This window comes from Nicotiana tabacum, chromosome 23 (assembly GCF_000715075.1).
Source record: "Nicotiana tabacum cultivar K326 chromosome 23, ASM71507v2, whole genome shotgun sequence".
Taxonomy (NCBI): domain Eukaryota; kingdom Viridiplantae; phylum Streptophyta; class Magnoliopsida; order Solanales; family Solanaceae; genus Nicotiana; species Nicotiana tabacum.
Window position 1 is genome coordinate 75,081,102 of NC_134102.1, and position 18,674 is coordinate 75,099,775.

An 18,674-nucleotide genomic window follows, 5' to 3' on the forward strand; every position below is an offset into this window, starting at 1 on the left:
ATTATTTTTGCTGAATATTTTGTGAAGATTTTTGTATTCATTGTGATTGAGACGTGAGCTCCGTATTGTGAAAATAATGTATATTATTTTTTTGAATATTTTATGATACTTTGTACTCATTGTGATTGAGCCGTGAGCTCCTTATTGTGGAAAATATTCTTGTTGTTGATTTATTTTGGCAAGTTAAAATATTTGTACACTTGAGGTGCAAATTATGATATATTATGATATTGATATGCATATGGTGGTATAAGGTCTGGGTGTTGAAATGCATGCGGTGGGATAAGGGTGGCTTAACACGCGTGGCTTGTAGGGGAACTACTAGAAGTTATGCGGTGTGATAAGGGTGGATAAAATGCGAGATGCTATTTCGGAAAAAATATTTTCTTTAAAATTAAAAGTGAAGGCTCCCGCGGTGATATAAGAAAATGAGATATTGTGAATCTATTTATTATTTGGGACTACGAGGCGGTACCTCGGGAGTGCCCTTGTTGATATTTCTTTATGGCTGCATTTGCCTTTGGTTATTTTGGTGATTTCTTTAAAGTTGTAAATTTTTGTTTTCCTTCTGCGAGGTATTACTTGTCCTTATTCTGTGAAGTAAAATTGTGACATACTACTTACTTTATTCATTTCCATTGTCATTACTATTATTATATTGTTAAACATTTCTCCCTGTCTTTTATTATTCCAGTAGGGCCTGACTTGACCTCGTCACTACTCTACCGAGGTTAGGCTTGGCACTTACTGGGTACCGTTGTGGTGTACTCATACTACGCTTCTGCACATCTTTTTGTGCAGATCCAGGTACATCTTATCAGACCAGGCATCAGTGAATTAGCCGTACGAGGAGACTTCGAGGTATATCTGCCAGCGTCCGCAGACTCCGGAGTCCCCTTCTATCTTATTATGTTGTCTTCCTTATTTCCTTTAGACTCTGATATATAGAGACATTGAGAATAAATTCTTAGAAGTTTGTGACTTATTACTACCGGGTTTTGGGAGTAGAAATTGTTAAATTAGCAGTCCTTATTTATTCGACTGTTGAGGATTAAATTTCAATTTATATTCAATTATTCCGCATTGATAGGCTTACCTAGTCTTAGAGACTAGGTGCCATCACGATATCCTACAGATGGAATTTGGGGCCGTGACAAGTTGGTATTAAAGCTCTAGGTTCGTAGGTGTTATGAGTCACAAGCAGGTTTAGTAGAGTCTCGCCGATCGGTTTGGAGACGTCTGTACTTATCTTTGGGAGGCTATGAAACTGTTAGGAAAAATGTTCACTTCTTTGATTCTTTATCGTGCACATTTGTTGACTTGGAAATTCTAAACTCTTGTCTTTCTATTCTCTCACAGATGGTGAGGACACGCACAACTGGATCCGATGATCAGACACCCACGCCCCCTGTTTGAGCCACAAGAGGCCGGGGCCGGGGCTGAGGCTAAGCCGGAGGCCGAGGAAGACCACATGGTGTAGCCAGAGCACATGCACGAGCTGCTACATAGGAGCCACTAGTAGCTCCAGTTGGAGAGCAGGCACTTGAGACGCTTGTTACTACCCCTGCACTTCAGGAGACTCTTGCCCAGGTTTTGAGCATGTTTGGCACTCTAGCTCAGGCAGGGCTAATTTCACTTGATCCTGCCACATATCAGGTCGGGGGAGGGGCACAGACTCCCGCCGCTCGTACTCCAGAGTCACGGGCCTAGGTTGACCATGCCCCAGAGGTATTACTTGTGCAGCCAGTTGTCCCAGTTCGGCCCGAGATTAGGGCAGCAGTTTCAGAGGGGGAGCAGCTCAGGCTCGAGAGGTACAAGAAGTACCACCCTCCCAGATTCAATGGTTTAGCTTCAGAGGATGCTCAGGGTTTTCTTGATGAATGTCATCATATCCTCCGTACTATGGGTATTGTGGATTCCAGTGGGGTTTCTTTCACAGAATTCCAGCTTAGAGGAGCGGCCTACCAGTGGTGGCGGGCATATAAGTTTGATAGTCCGGCTGAGGTAACTTCACTCACTTGGACTCAATTTTCAGATATGGTTTTGAGGGAGTATGTTCCTCATAGTCCTAGAGATGCATGGCGTGCAGAGTTTGAGCAACTGCGCCAGGGTTCTATGACCGTGTTAGAATATGCGGTCCAATTCAGTGGTTTGGCTAGGCATGCACCAGCCTTAGTTGCTACTGTTTGAGAGCGGGTTCGTCAATTTATTCTGGGAATCCACCCTAGTATCAGATTTAGTATGGCCCGAGAACTTGAGATGGACATCACATACCAACAGGTGGTGTAAATTTCTAGGAGATTAGAAAGTATGCGGACTCGGGAGAGAGAAGAAAGGGAAGTTAAGAGACCTCGAGATTCTGTCACATATAACAATTCTTGTGCCCCAGCTGCAGCCCGTTATGGTAGAGGCTATGTGAACTGTCCTATTCATTCAGCACTTCCAGCTTCCAACGATATTCTGGCTACTCCCAGACCTCAAGTTCTATATTATGCACCGCCAGTGTCTAATGTACCTCCTGTACGGGGTGCTTTCAGCGGTCAGTCCAGCCGACTAGGCCCGAGCCAGTCTTAGCAGCCACGTTCTCCGAGGGCTTATTTTGAGTGTGGTGACACTCGTCATATCATGAGGGATTGTCCCAGACTTAGGAGGGGTGCACCTCCACAGATTGCTCAGGCCCCACCCATTCCACAGGGCCCTCAGGTTTCTCAGGCCATGATTACTACACCAGTTGCCACTCCAACTGCACAGCCAGCTAGAGGTGGAGGTCGGACAAGTAGAGGTCGCCCTAGAGGGGGAGGCCAGGCCAAATATTACGCCATTCCTGTTAGGACAGAGGCAGTTGCATCTGATTCTGTTATCACATGTATTATTCCAGTTTGTCATAGAGATGCATCAGTCTTATTTGATCCAGGCTCCACTTAATCTTATGTGTCATCTTATTTTGCCCCTTATTTGGGCGTATCCCGTGATTATTTGAGTTCTTCTATTTATGTATCTACACTCGTGGATGAATCTATTATTGTTGACCGCATGCGTCGGTCATGTTTGATTGTTATCAGTGGTTTTGAGACCAGAGCTAATTTATTACTGCTCAGTATGATGGGTTTCGATATTATTTTGGGCATGGACTGGTTGTCACCTTATTACGCTACCCTTGATTGTCACGCCAATATGGTGACATTGGCTATGCCAGGTCTACCGTAGCTAGAGTGGAGAGGTACCTTGGATCATGTTCCTAGCAGGGTTGTTTCATTTCTTAAGGCTCAACAAATGGTTGAGAAGGGGTGCGATGCGTATCTAGCCTATGTGAGAGATGTTAGTGTTGATACTCTTACCGTGGAGTCAGTTCCTGTAGTAAGGGATTTTTCTGATGTATTTCTAGTGGATCTTCCGGGTATGCCACCCGACAGGGATATTGACTTTGGCATTGATTTGTTACCGGGCACTCAGCCCATTTCTATTCCACCATATTGTATGGCCCCAACAGAATTAAAAGAATTAAAACAGCAGTTACAGGAGTTACTTGAAAAGGGCTTCATTCGGCCCAGTGTATCACCTTGGGGTGCTCCTGTCTTATGTGAAGAAGAAGGATGGTTCTATGCGGATGTGTATTGATTACCGCCAGTTGAACAAGTTTACAGCGAAGAACAGGTATCCATTGCCACGTGTTGATGACCTATTTGATCAGCTTCAGGGTGCCAGAGTGTTCTCGAAAATTTATTTACGGTCAGGATATCATCAGTTGAAGATTCGAGAACCAGATATTACAAAGACTGCCTTCAGGACTCGGTATGGTCATTACGAGTTCCTTGTAATATCATTTGGGCTGACTAACACCCCAGCAAAATTTGTGCATTTGATGAACAGTGTATTTTAGCCCTATCTTGACTCATTCGTCATTGTGTTTATTAACGACATTCTGGTGTACTCCTTGAGCCGGGAGGATCATGAACAACACCTGAGGACTGTGCTTTAGACTTTGAGAGGAAAGAAGTTCTACGCAAAATTTTCAAAGTGTGAATTCTGGCTTGATTCAGTAAGATTTTTGGGTCATGTAGTAATGAACAAGGGGATCCAGGTAGATCAGAAGAAAATTGAAGCAGTGCAGAATTGGCCCAGACAGTCATCAGCTACTGAGATCAGGAGTTTTCTTGGCTTGACAGGGTATTATCGCCGATTTGTAGAGGATTTCTCTACTATTGCTGCACCTATGACCAAATTAACCTAGAAGGGTGCTCCGTTCAGGTGGACCGAGGAATGTGAGGAGAGTTTTCAAAAGCTCAATACAGCTTTGACCACAACCCCAGTATTGGTGTTGCCTACAGGTTCAAGGTCTTATACTGTGTATTGTGATGCATCGCGTATTGGTCTTGGTGCAGTGCTGATGCAAGACGGTGGGTGATTGCCTATGCGTACAGACAGTTAAAGATACATGAGAAGAATTATCCAGTCCACAACCTTGAGTTAGCAGTTATTGTTCATGCCTTGAAGATTTGGCGGCATTATTTGTACGATGTCTATTGTGAGGTTTATACCGATCACCGAAGTCTACAACATCTGTTTAAATAGTAGGATCTTAATTTATGGCAGCAGAGGTGGTTGGAGTTGCTTAAGGATTATGATATCACCATTCTCTATCATCCCGGAAAGGCCAATGTGGTGGCCGATGCCTTGAGTCATAAGGCGGAGAGTTTGGGCAGCTTAGCCTATCTACCAGTAGTAGAGAGGCCTTTAACCTTGGATGTCCTGGCCTTGTCCATCCAGTTTGTTAGATTGGATATTTCTGAGCCGAGACGAGTTTTGGATTGTGTAGTTTCTCAGTCTTCTCTTTATGATCGTATCAGAGAGAGTCAGTATGATGACCCTCATCTACTTGTCCTTAAGGACACGATTCAGCACGATGATGCCAAGGAAGTCACTATTGGGGATGATGGTGTATTACGGATGCAAGGTAGGCTTTGTGTGCCTAATGTAGATGGTTTGCATGAGTTGATTCTCCAGGAGGCTCATAGTTCGTGGTACTCCATTCATCCAGGTGCCGCAAAGATGTATCAGGATTTGAGGCATCACTATTGGTGGAGGCAAATGAAGAAAAATATAGTTAGGTTTGTAGTTCGGTGTTTAAATTGTCAACAAGTAAAGCATGAGCATCAGAGACCAGGCGGATTGCTTCAGAGGTTAGAGATTCCATAATGGAAATGGGAGAAAATCACTATGGATTTCGTTGTTGGGCTCCCATGGACTTTGAGAAAGTTTGATGCTGTTTGGGTGATTGTAGATCAGTTGACCAAGTCAGCTCATTTCATTCCTATGGTTACTACTTACTCTTCGGAGCAGCTGGCTCGGGTTTACATTCGCGAGATTATTAGGCTTCATGGCGTACCAGTATCTATCATCTCTGACCGGGGTACGCAGTTTACATCACAATTTTAAAGAGCAGTACAACGAGAAGTAGGTACACAGGTTCAACTAAGTACAACATTTCACCCTCAGACGGACGGACAGTCCGAGCGCACTATTAAGATATTGGAAGATATGTTACGTGCTTGTGTTATAGATTTTTCGGGGGTTCTTGGGATCAATTTATGCCACTCGCAAAGTTTTCTTACAATAATAGCTACCAATCGAGCATTCAGATGGCTTCGTATGAGGCTTTATATGGGAGATGGTGTCGGTCTCCGGTGGGTTAGTTTGAGCCAGGTGAGACTAGGCTATTGGGTACTGATTTGGTTCAGGATGATTTGGAGAAGGTTAAATTGATTCAGGAGCGGCTTCACATGGCGCAGTCTATACAAAAGAGTTATGCCGACCGGAAGGTCCGTGATGTTGCTTACATGGTTAGGGAGAAGATTCTGCTCAAAATTTCACCTATGAAAGGTGTGTTGAGGTTCGGGAAGAAGGGCAAGTTGAGCCCTCGGTATATTGGGCTGTTTGAGGTGCTTAAGAAGATTGGAGAGGTGGCTTATGAACTTGCATTGCGGCCTAGTCTATCGAGTGTTCATCCAGTGTTTCATGTATCTATGCTCCGGAAGTATGTCGGGGATCCATCTCATATTTTGGATTTCAGCGCAGTGTAGTTGGATGGTAATTTGACTTATGATGTGGAGCCGGTGGCCATTTTAGACCGGCAGGTTTGAAAGTTGAGATTAAAGAATATAACTTCAGTAAAAGTGTAGTGGAAAGGCCAGCCAGTCAGAGAAACTACTTGGGAGACTGAGCGGGAGATGTGGAGCAAATATCCACACCTATTTGAGACTCCAGGTATAATTCTAAACCCATTCGAGGACAAACGTTTGTTTAAGAGTGGGAGAATGTAACAATCCGATCGGTCATTTTGAGTATTACAACCCCGTTCCCCCATTTACTGCTCAATTTATACTTTACAGTTGTTATATCACTTGCCAGGATGATTAGTTTGGGTCCGGTGAGGTTTTGGAATGAATTGGAATACTTAGTTCCAAGGTTTAAAGTTTAAGTTGAAATAGTGACCGGATGTCGACTTATGTGTAAACGACCCCGGAATAGAGTTTTGATGATTCCAATAGCTCCGTATGGTGATTTTCGACTTAGGACCGTGTCCGAAATTTTTTTGGAAGTCTGTAGTGGAATTTGGCTTGAAATGGCGAAAGTTGAATTTTTGTGAAGTTTGTTCGGGGAGGTGACTTTTTTATATCGGGGTCAGAATCTAGTTCTGAAAATTTTCTTAGCTTCATTATATTATTTATGACTTGTATGCAAAGTTTGAGGTCAATCGGAATTGATTTGATTAGTTTCGGCATCGAATGTGGAAGTTGGAAATTTTTAAGTTTCATTAAGCTTGAATTGGGGTATGATTCATGGTTTTAGCGTTGTTTTATGTGATTTGAGATTTTGACTAAGTTTGTATGATGTTTTAGGACTTTTTGTTGTATTTGGTTGAGGTCCCGAGGGCCTCGGGTGAGTTTCAGATGGTTAACGGATCAAAATTTGGACTTGTCAAACTCTGTCCCATGATCAGACCTGATGCAAGCTACATTATTACCCATCTTTACTTGAATCCTTTTGACGAAGGCAACAAACACTTCAAAGGTTTCATCCTTGGTTCTAAGAAACAGAGTCTAGGTGAATCTGGAGTAATCGTTAACTATAACGAAGATATATTTCTTTCCTCCCCTACTTGCCACCCTCATGGGTCCACATAGATCCATGTGAAGAAGATCAAGTGACCTTGAGTTACTGACTTCCTTTTTGGGCTTGAATGAGGATCTGACTATCTTGCCTTTTACACATGCATCACACACTTTGTGATCCTTGAAACTTGACTTGGGCAGACCACGAACCAGGTCCTTCCTGACCAATTTGTTCAGCAACGTGAAGCTTGCATGACCTAGCCTCCTATGCCATAATTCAGCATCATCATCAATATCACTTAAACAGTTGAGATCACCATTCTGCAGAGACTTAAAATCAGCAACATAGATATTTTTGTATTTTTTTGCTACTAGCACCACCTCACTAGTCACTAGGTTTGTGACTGTACATATTTTTGACATAAATTCTACCTTGTTTCCCTTGTCACAGATCTGGGAAACACTTAGGAAGCTGTATTTCAACCCGTTCAAGTAGTACACATTTTCGATTGAGTGTGAGAGAGACTTCCCAATCCTTCCAACTCCTAGAATGTATCCTTTCTTGCCATTTCCAAAGGATACACTCCCTCCTTGCAGGGATTTAAGTGAAAGGAAATCATTTGTACTTCCGGTCATGTGCTTTGAGCAGCCACTATCCATGTACTATTGTAGTCTGCTTCCTTTCACTGTTCCCTGCACAAGAAAATCAGGGGTTAGACTTAGGAACCCAAACGAGTTTGGGTCCCTTGTAATAAGGAAAGGGGTGAATGAGGCATCTTCTGGTCCTAGCAAGAATCATGCGTTTTTCATATAAGGGACTAGGTTCTCTACCAGTAGTTACTTTTTCAAAAACTTTGTTTTTCTGTTGTGACTGAAATCTGGCCTTGCAGTTTTTTTTAAAGTGCCCTGTGTTGCCATAGTGAGTGCAGAGCCAATTATCAGGTACAATAACGTACTTGCTATGAGGGTTGTAGGGAAGTTTTTCCTTTAGAAACCAATCCCCTGCCCGTTTCCCCCATTGTTGGTGTACATGGCAGTGATAGCATTAGAGGACCAGGTCCACTTGAGTGATTTTTCAAGATCACTCTTCACTCTTCCTAGTTCTTCATGAAGTTGTTTATTTCTCTCAAGCTCGGCACACAGACTAGACTTCACTAAATTTAACTCACTTTCAAGCTTAATGTGTGACTCGCTTGCAACTTCCTTTTCCTTTTGAGAATTTTCAGGCATACTCTCTTTTTTAGGTTCCCCAATTGTTTCCTTCAATTACACTACCACCAATAATAGGTCATCTCTCTCATGCTCAATGTTAGCAACTCTCTCAGCTAAGACTTCTTTTTCCTTTCTTACACACTCAAAGGTCTCTTTTAGGTCTACCGCAGCGACCATTAGATCATCTCTTTCATGTTCTATATTTGCCATTTTTTCATCTAAGGCATACTTCTCTTTCTTCAGGTTCTCAATTGTTTCCTTTAAATCAACAACAACAATTGCTAAGTTATTTCTAGTTTGTTCTGCTTCTCCTAGCTCTACAGTTAAAGCATCTTTATCATTTATAAGACTGTGATAAGCATCAATTAACACATTTGCCAAAGACATGAGTTTTTTAGGAGAGTAAGATTTCAGATTTCTCTGAATATCCAGAAAATCTACTTCATCATCGTCGTCATCTTCATCATCATCAGACTGAGCCATCAAGGCAAATATTGAGTCATACTCAGTTGCTTCACTTTCCACTGCCATCATTGAACTATCACCATGATCATTTTCTTCTTCAGATTTGCTGGAGGAGTCTCCCCATGCAGCAAGAGCTTGCTTTACAACATTGTCAGCGACATTCTTTCTCTTGAAGCATTTATCAGGAACCGGGTTCCTCTTGGCTGCTTTGTTAAAGTTGTTTTTGTACTGATCTTGCTTTAAGAGAGGGTACTCCTTGATGAAGTGTCCTGGCTTGCCACATTTATGATAGAGGTCATAATATTTTGGCTTGCTAGAACTTCCCCTTTTTGGAAAGCCTCCATTCTTGCGAACCATCTTCTGGAATCTTCTTGTCAGGTAAGCCATATCACCATCCTCACCACTTGAATCATTGATGTTTGTCTTGAGGACAAGGTTCTTCTCCCTTTTAGGTTCTCTTCTTTCATTGTCCTTCTTCTTCTTCTTCTTCTTCTTCTTCTTCTTCTTCTTCTTATGTTTTCAGATTGCCAACAAGTTCATCTATGGTCAGTGTCTGCAAGTCCTTCGTCTCTGTAATGGCGCTCACTTTGCTTTTGCAAGAACTAGGTAGAATACTAAGGATTTTCTTGACAAGCTTGTTTCTTGGAATAGTTTCACCAAGAGAGTGAAGCTCATTAATGATGGAGGTGAAGCTAGTGTGCATATCTTGCATGGATTCATCATCTTTCATCCTGAAGAGCTCGTATTCAGCTGTGAGCATGTCGATCTTGGATTGCTTAACTTGTGTTGTTCCTTCGTGAGCTGTCTGAAGAGCCTCCCAGATTTCTTTTGCTGATTGGCATACCGATATCCTCTTATATTCATTGGGACCAATGCCATAAAGAAGAATTTTCTTTGCACGAAAGTTCTTTTCTATGGCCTTTCGATCAACATCATTGAATTCCTACCTCGTCTTGGGAGTGGCTACAGCTGGGTTGCCAAGATTCTTGGTGGGAACAAAGTGTCCGTCACATATGACATCACATAGCTCAGAATCTTCAGCCATGATGAAGTCGTGCATCCTAGTTTTCCACCATCTGTAATACTGTCCATTGAACCTAGGTGGTCTGTAAGTAGACTGGCCTTCTTCGAAGTTTGGAGGAGCAGCCATGAGGATCCTTTCTAGGTGTTAACCTGATAGAAAGAACCTGCTCTAATACCAATTGATAGAGTATAAGGGTCCCCAAAATTCAATAGAGAACCAGGTTCTCTATCAGTTCCACTAGAATACACGCACACTGCAGTAAGTAGATGACAAGAGGATTTTTACGTGAAAAATTCCCAGCTCAACGGAATTAAAAACCATGACCTACCCTTGTAGGATTTCAACTTCACTACTGCGCAACTTTTAGATTACAACCTCTGCAACCTAGAAATTAATCTCTTAATCCCTCACTAACTTGTAATACTCTATTACAAGCCACTTTGTAATAACTCTATTATAAAGACTTTGCAACTCGACTAACTCTAGCCATGACTCAAACACAAAGGTTTAAGGTTTACAAAGGGTTTCCTACAGAATACTTCTAAACAAGCTAAGTAGGAATTACAATTGAAGAACTATTACAAAGTTACAACTCAACTAAGGACATACAATGACTTGTTATGGGGAACTGGTCCGTAGTATTGCTGTTCTTTGTTCTTGATGCACTTGAGAATTGATTACTTGATAACCAATGACCGTGTAAGAGCTTCGATGATTTCTCTAAGTGAACAAGTGATTTCTTTTTCCTTCCATGATGTTAATAATGCATTTGTGACATCACTAAGATAATGTAAGCAAGGTAGGTAAAAGACACTCCCCATAAAGTTGACTGCTACACTATTTCTACACCGTAGCATGTGCAGGTAGCAACTTTACAGCTGGGGCAGTTAACTTGTACAGTTTCCTCGGGAAACGATAGTTATCTATTCCATCTGTTGTTCCTCTGACTCTGAAGAGTCGAAGCATATTCCAAGCTGGAACCTTTCGAACTTAAGGTCTTGAAGATATGTAACTGGTTCCTTATCTGGTTCTTGACAGTAAGTTTGTTAGATCATCAAAACTTAAAGCAAGGTACTTGTAACCTATCACCTTAGTTGTCATTTATTGAATTGTCTTGCTGTTTAGTATTCATTATAGTGGATTCACAACTTGAGACGAGATTTCCTTTCTGTTTCTGCTTCATATCTATTGCTCGTATAGGGCTCTTGTGATTTAAATTATTAAATTAAATGCACTAACTGAATTATTCATACTGTACGGTGGGATCGAATTGCACGCCGCAACAGGTGAGATAAAGTTGGAATGATATGGCGAAATAAGTGAGAATTTATATTATTACGGTGGGATCGGATTGCGCGCCGCAACATGTGGAATAAGGGTGGATTGATGCGGTGAAATAATGGTGAATTATGATACTGATTCTGATTATATGGTGGAATCGGGTTACACGCCGCAACATATATTTATTTATTTATTATTGTTGATATTATTACGGTGGAATAAGGGAGGATTGTGTTATACGGTGGGATCGGGTTGCACACCGCAAAAGTCTTGTCACGACCCTAAATCCACAAGTCATGATGTCACCTAACCTAACCCGCTAGGTAAGCCAATTAACCACTAACCAGTTCCAATAACAATTAATAAAGCGATAAAGTAAAGAAATATCTGAATCTTATACATTTCCCAAGGACTGGTAGTACAAATCATGAGCTTCTAAGAATAGAGTTTACAAAGCTGAAATAAAATAAATACATAGTCTGTTTGAAAAGTACATAAATAGAGTTTTATGGATCTAAATCTACCACGAACAAGGGGCAGCTACAACCGGGAAGCAGGTACATCTTCAATCTAGCTCCCATCGAACACAGCAACAACAACAGCCAACATCTGCACGCAAAGTGCAGGAGTGTAGTACGAGTACAATCGGCCCCATGTACTCATTAAATAACAAACCTAACCTTAGGTTGAAAGCAGGGACGAGCTAACACGAGGTCAGGTCCAATACCAATATCCCACAATTTTTCATAACAGCATAATACAAGTATAAAGTGGTATCTCAAAAGTAAAAATGCTCAGCTCGTTCACAGTTTCAGAAAATAGTCATGCTTTTTAAGTATCTTAGTGAAAACCCAAATCTTTTACCGAAAATGCCAAAAATACGAGTAAGTTTGAAAACTGTAATTTTTTCAAATATCCTTTCCACAATTAATAAGATGTTTCATTTTCTTTCCAGATAACAAGTGTGAAATACCTCTCTATGCCCGCATATCAATGTGTGTAAAAAGTCATGGATGACATGATACTGTACAACATGAGGAAAAATGCATCTCTATGCCTATATGTCATGTGTGCATGCCAATACCATGTATCTCAGAGATGAATCATGTACTCACACTGTCACAGTACTCAATCTCACTGTCTCACACTTTCCACTCATCATGCTCAACCACTCGGTACTATATATGGCCCAATACGGCCCAGGGAAGATCCATCCCAGAATATATACATCACTGACCATCAGTCACTCAGTACCGAGGAAGGCCAATCCGGCCCCATGGAGAAGATCCATCACCAGGTATATAAATGCTTCAGACAAGATCCATGTCCAGGGAAGATCCATCCCTCAATATAATCAACCACGCTTACTGGGGGTGTACAGACTCCGGAGGGGCTTCAACAGCCCAAGTGTTATAATCCGTATGGACAACTCACATGTTATAATATCAATATCTGGATCCGCACAGACAACTCATGTGCTGCACAGACAACTCATGTGCTATAGTATCAATATCCTCACAAGCAGGCCCCCGGCCTCACTCAGTCATCAATCTTTCCAGTCTCACTCACGGGCTCACAATGTCATGAAACTAGCCCGACAACAATGATATGATGTATCAATAAATAACAACTGAGACTGACATATGATAAGAATGCATGAATATGACTGAGTACAAAATACCAATGAAATCAATGAAATGACAGCAAGAAACGACCACTATGGGTCCCAACAGTATCGGCATAAAGCCTAAACATGATATCTAGCATGATTGACAACTCATTTACTTTATCGCATGGTGAAAACACGGATAATAACAAAATAGGACTACTATACAGTGCCATGGAAACAACAGAGTCCCAATTCACTTGGTGCACGCCCACACGCCCGTCACTTAGCATGTGCGTTACCTCAATACCAATCACATAACACGTATTTTAGGGTTTCATATCCTCAGCACTAAGTTTAAAAGAGTTACTTACCTCAATCCGAGCTAAATTCTACTCCAAAATGCCCTTTCCTCTCAAATCCGTCTCCAAACGTCCTGAATCTAGCCACAAGCAGTTCAATACAATCCGTATAGGCTAAATGAATTAATTCCACAAGAAAAATACAAAATTATAGCCAAAATCCGAAATCAGTCCAAACCTGGCCCACATCTCGAAATCCGACAAATGTCACAAAATCCAAAAGCTCATTCACTCACGAGCCCAACAATACCAAATTCATCAAAATCCGACACCAATTGGTCGTTCAAATACTCAAAACTAACTCTCCAAGTCTCTAGCCTCAAATCCCCAATTTATACCTAAAAAACACACTATCTAGGTGGGAAATCAGTAGGGAAACATAATTATTGAAGAAAGTGAAGACAAGGAACTTACCTCAAGAATTCCACTTGAAAAGCCCTCTTAAAATCTCTAAAATCCGAGCTTAAAATGATGAAATGAAGCCAAAAATCTCGGACCCTGGTGATATAGGTTCTGTCCAGGCACTTCCGTACCTGCGGAGCCTGGGCTCTCACCTGTGCGCCCACTGGTGCAAATAATCTGGGCGCACCTGCGAAAATGACTAACTACGGCTGCCTCCGCTCCTACGACCCATAGTCCGCATTTGCACTATCGCAGGTGCGGAGAAACCATCGCGCCTGCAACCCCTGCTGGTCTCCACCCTTTCCGCATCTGTGCTCAACCTATTGCACGTGCGGCATCGCATCTGCGGTCCCCTCTCCGCAGGTGCGGTCACACCAGCAGCTCTCACACTTCAGCAACTTCTCAAATCATATTCCGAGTTTGTTAACCACCCGAAATCAACCCGAGCCCCCCTGGGACCTCAACCAAACATACCAACAAGTCTTACAATCCAATACAGACCTGCTCGAGGCCTCAAAACACACATAAGAACATCAAAAAGACGAATCACACCTCAAATCGAAATCTATGAACTTTGAACTTCAAACTTTCAAAACCGATGCCGAAACTGTCCGATTGAACTCAAATTTTGCACACAAGTCACATTCGACGTTACAGACATGCTCCAACTTCCGAAATCGAAATTCGACCCCGATATCAAAAAGTCCACTCCTGGTCAAACTTTCAAAAAATCCAACTTTCGCCATTTCAAGCCAAATTCCACTACGGACCTCCAAATCACAATCCGGACGAGCTCTTAAGTCCAAAATCACCCAACGGACCTACCGGAACCATCAAAATTCAAATAAGAGGTCAACTGTTAAAAAATCAAACTTGATCAACTCTTTCAAATTTAAAGCTCCCTAGTTGAGAATCATTCTTCAAATCAAATTCCGAATAACCTGAAAACCAAAATCGATGATTCACATAAGTCATAATACATCATATGGAGCTACTCATACCCTCAAACAACCGAGCGAAGTGTAAATGCCCAAAATGATCGGTCGGGTCATTACATCCTCCCCCACTTAAACATACCTTCATCCTCGAACGTGCCAAGAGTTGTTCCAAAAGCCATCAAATCGTCGTGTAACCGTACCATGCACATACCCGAGGCTGATCTCACGTCACCCTATCCCATAAGCCTTAAAATCTAATTCCCAACATCCAGAACTTTCTATAAGATCAGAATCTCGCATCGACACTCTGTATAAGTCTGAACAAGTTGTATCAAGCAATATCCATAACCCAAGATGTAATCACATGATATACCGCAAATACTCATAACAATGATTTCCAATCCCAGTAGCTGCTCAAAACAACCCAATGCCGGTAATAAACCTCATATTAAACAAGACTCCATTCTAAAACGTTTGTACACTACCGATGATGAAAGAAACATGCAGAAAATCGTAACCATTCATTAGATCCACCAGTCTTGGAGCTCCCTCTCCTTTGACAAGAACCATAGCAAATTTCTAGGCCGACTTTTGATATTATCCTTCCAAATATACCACAATCAAATCTGATAGCACCCATCCTAGATCCGACGACTTCATCTTATCAAATACCAGCTACTCTACTGATTTGCCACACCAATACTATCTAAAGCCACAACCCATGCAATCCGTCCACTAATAAGTAACATTCCAGATGTTCTCAATCACGAAAATAATTCAAACAAGAGAACCGTTCTGCAAGCTGAACGGGTACCACCACAATGCAATGCTAAGAACCTATCACAGACCGTAGAGCCATTACACATGAATCTAACACAAGGATCATATCTCAACATAACTCTGCCACAATGTGCGACCCCATCGAAACACTGATCCATATGAAATACCTCAGCCACCATGCTCAAAATCAATAACCACGTGCAAATCCGGCATAAAGTACTCGAAGTGCATTACCATAACATGGAGAAGCAAATGACACAATACCACACAAACCCGAAAGAACATAACCAATGCGCAACCACTCATGCATCACCCAAATACCCATCTCACATAATTTTCGCTATAAGGCCCCAATAGAAATGCACCATGGGTGCATACAACCAACGAATCACAACCCCTCGTAGCATAGAAGAGTAACTCACATAACATATCAAAACACGAATAAGCTCGACAACAACCGAATGTCACATCCCTCAACAATAGCAGTATAGAGCTAACCAATCCGACTCGGGGTAGAATACACATTCTAACTGGGCCTACCAATGGACTCCCAAATCAATTTTGGGCACCCACACATGGATAAATAACCCTCCGAAAGCCCACAATGATTGAATCATAACACATACTATCGTCTAGCTAGCTTTGGCCATGACTTCACAGTCCACAACCATGGAAACAACCTGCTCTTGAGAACTCCCAGTCTCCAAATCCATAGAACACACAAATCACCATATCTGATCCCAACTACACTGCCAGAATGTCTAACACATCTCTTATACACAATCATTACATGAGAAATACTTCTAAAATTCTTCCATGCCACATAACAAAATTTGAATATCAGTAGTCGATCAACCAGGAGAGTGCCGCAGTACCAATGAAGTATCCATAATCAAAACATATTGCCCCTTCTGAAATGTATACTCTCATCAAGCCAGACCGATTAGTAATATCATTTACCTAGTCATCTGAAACCGTCCATGCTGTCTACGAATTTATGTCCTTCCCTTCAAAATTGAACTGTGACCTTGCACATGCAAATCTCAATCCCACACAACATACCGCATCTACCATGCCATCATATGAAAATACGAGAACTTCATAGTCCACTCCGAGTCAGAAGAAACTACATACTCAATTAGCCAAGGACCTTCCATTTGATTTCATCTAGGAGAAATTCACTATACACCACATGCTCCTCGCTCCAGCAGGAAATATACCCCTTGAACCTTGGTAAAAAACCATTGAGAACTCTTCGAAACCCATTTGCACATAACCAAGCTATCTGAACCAAATCTCTCCAACTCAACCCAGCCACGCAGGTTGCTAAAACCCAAGAGCATTGCCATGAAACACCTGTAGAGACTAGCCACGTCATAAGATCCAAAGAACCGATTATATCCATTACTGTGCTGATCCAACCTACTACCACCTGTCTTATTTCTCCAAGTCCCTTCCAAATTGCCTTCAAATTGATACTTCTCCTTGCTTGAACACCACGATCCTTAGCCAAAATTCACCACACAAGAGACTCTAGTATAAAACCACAATGCCCTAAGGCCCATAAGCCGTTGACTTCTCTCTTAAGCACCCCAAAGCACCACAACCGCGACACCCACTCTAAAGAGACCTTGTGTGAACCTAAAACTTTTTACTTCACCTTTTTGATACTGAAATGCATAATCCATAATGATATAAAAATGCCACAAGTCTCGATACCGTCCAATGTAATTCTCAGTTTCTAGCCATATACCAATCTCAAAAATCCCAAAATCGCTACATATAATTTTTGAATCCATTAGAACCATTCTCGAGAGTCATCCACTCTGCTCAAATCTCAATTGCACTGCCCCAAACAGTCCAAACGACTGGTGCCCTATTGGCACGAGGACACCCAAAGGAGTAACCCCACCTTAACGCGACCAAGCAAATTCCTACTCCATGCACACTACATCTTTCACGACTAACCACTCAATCATTCTATAATTCCCATATACCCATAGAGTTTAATACAACCCGTATCTGGAAATCCCCTTATTCGAGTCATCCTCAATCTCAATCCCTGCAGTCATAGCTGATTCACCAGTATATCTCAAACCGAAACCAATATAACACATAGCCGTGCAATCAACTTATCACTAGGAAACTCCCCCACTTGGCTCAAAGCCAAGGAATAAAGCATCTAACAACTTACAATAGCCACCCCCATACAAGCATAATGCCGCAAAAGGATTAAACTAAATCCTTCATAAGCTCATGGAACACAAACCATGTAATACCTCAAATCACACAAATATAACCCACTGGTAGAAAAGAAAGCCTCCACATAACATCATAAAATCACACATCCGTAGATTACCTCGCGTGTTATAACCCACCTGCTTTGCCTCAAGCTGATATCTCTCTATACTCTTCCATAGTCATAACTATTACGCAATCACTTAAACTTCCTGAGTCTGAACTCATGACACGACATGAAATCTACTACACTCCACAACTAAACATCATGAAAGGTCCTTCAACACGCCCATAACCTGAGGCCATATGCTAAATCAAAATAGAAATCAAACACCCAATAGTTCTTGCTACATCTCAAGTAAACTCTTCTCGTCACATACAAACCAAATGAACACATCTCGCAGTCACATCATACTCATCACGTTCTATCCAGCCACAAATTCTACTAATAGGGACACTACCAGGCATATATATCCAAAAGCACATGCTCACACAATCAACATCTCTGTTCTCAAGCAACAGTCAAAACCCAACTTCAAGTCCTCCAGACTGGCCTATCATCAGCATACTGAAATCACATCTTGCACCCCGTTCATAGAATCACAAGCCAGCGAATGCACAACATATACCGAGCGCCCATGTGCGCATACGAATGCATGGAAGAAATTCAAAGAGTTACGCATCAAGCTGAATCAATGCCGCACGATAAGGAAAGAAAGATGGGAAATACCGATCTGCAAGACTCTACTAGACATTTGCTCATGACTTGTATAAGCTATGAACCTAGAGCTCTGATACCACCTTGTCACGACTCTAAATCCACAAGTCGTGATGGCACCTAACCCAACCCGCTAGGTAAGCCAATTAACCACTAACTAGTTCTAATACTAATTAATAAAGCGATTAAGTAAAGAAATATCCGAATCTTATACATTTCCCAAGGACTGGTAGTACAAACCATAAGCTTATAAGAATAGAGTTTACAAAGCTTAAATGAAATAAATACATAGTCTGTTTGAAAAGTACATAAACAGAGTTTTATGGATCTAAAGCTACCATGAACAACAGACAGCTACAATTGGGATGCAAGTGCATCTTCAATCCAGCTCCCATCGAACACAGTAACAACAACAACAACCAACATCTACACACAAGGTGCAAAAGTTTAGTACGAGTACAACCCACCCCATGTACTCAGTAAGTAACAAACCTAACCTTAGGTTTAAAGAGGTATCTGAGAAGTAAAAATGCTCA

The 18,674-nt window shown here is 41.7% G+C and overlaps 1 protein-coding gene across 1 annotated transcript; it reads right to left on the bottom strand.

Moving 5' to 3' along the window:
- Positions 1 to 9,300: 9,300 nt before the first annotated feature.
- LOC142177221 (uncharacterized) lies at positions 9,301 to 9,939 on the bottom strand. Its single transcript, XM_075245691.1, has 2 exons — positions 9,757 to 9,939; positions 9,301 to 9,642 (listed from the first exon to the last, which is right to left on the bottom strand). The coding sequence occupies exons 1-2, from the start codon at positions 9,937 to 9,939 to the stop codon at positions 9,301 to 9,303; spliced, it is 525 nt and encodes a 174-aa protein (XP_075101792.1).
- Between the last annotated feature and the right edge of the window lie 8,735 nt (positions 9,940 to 18,674).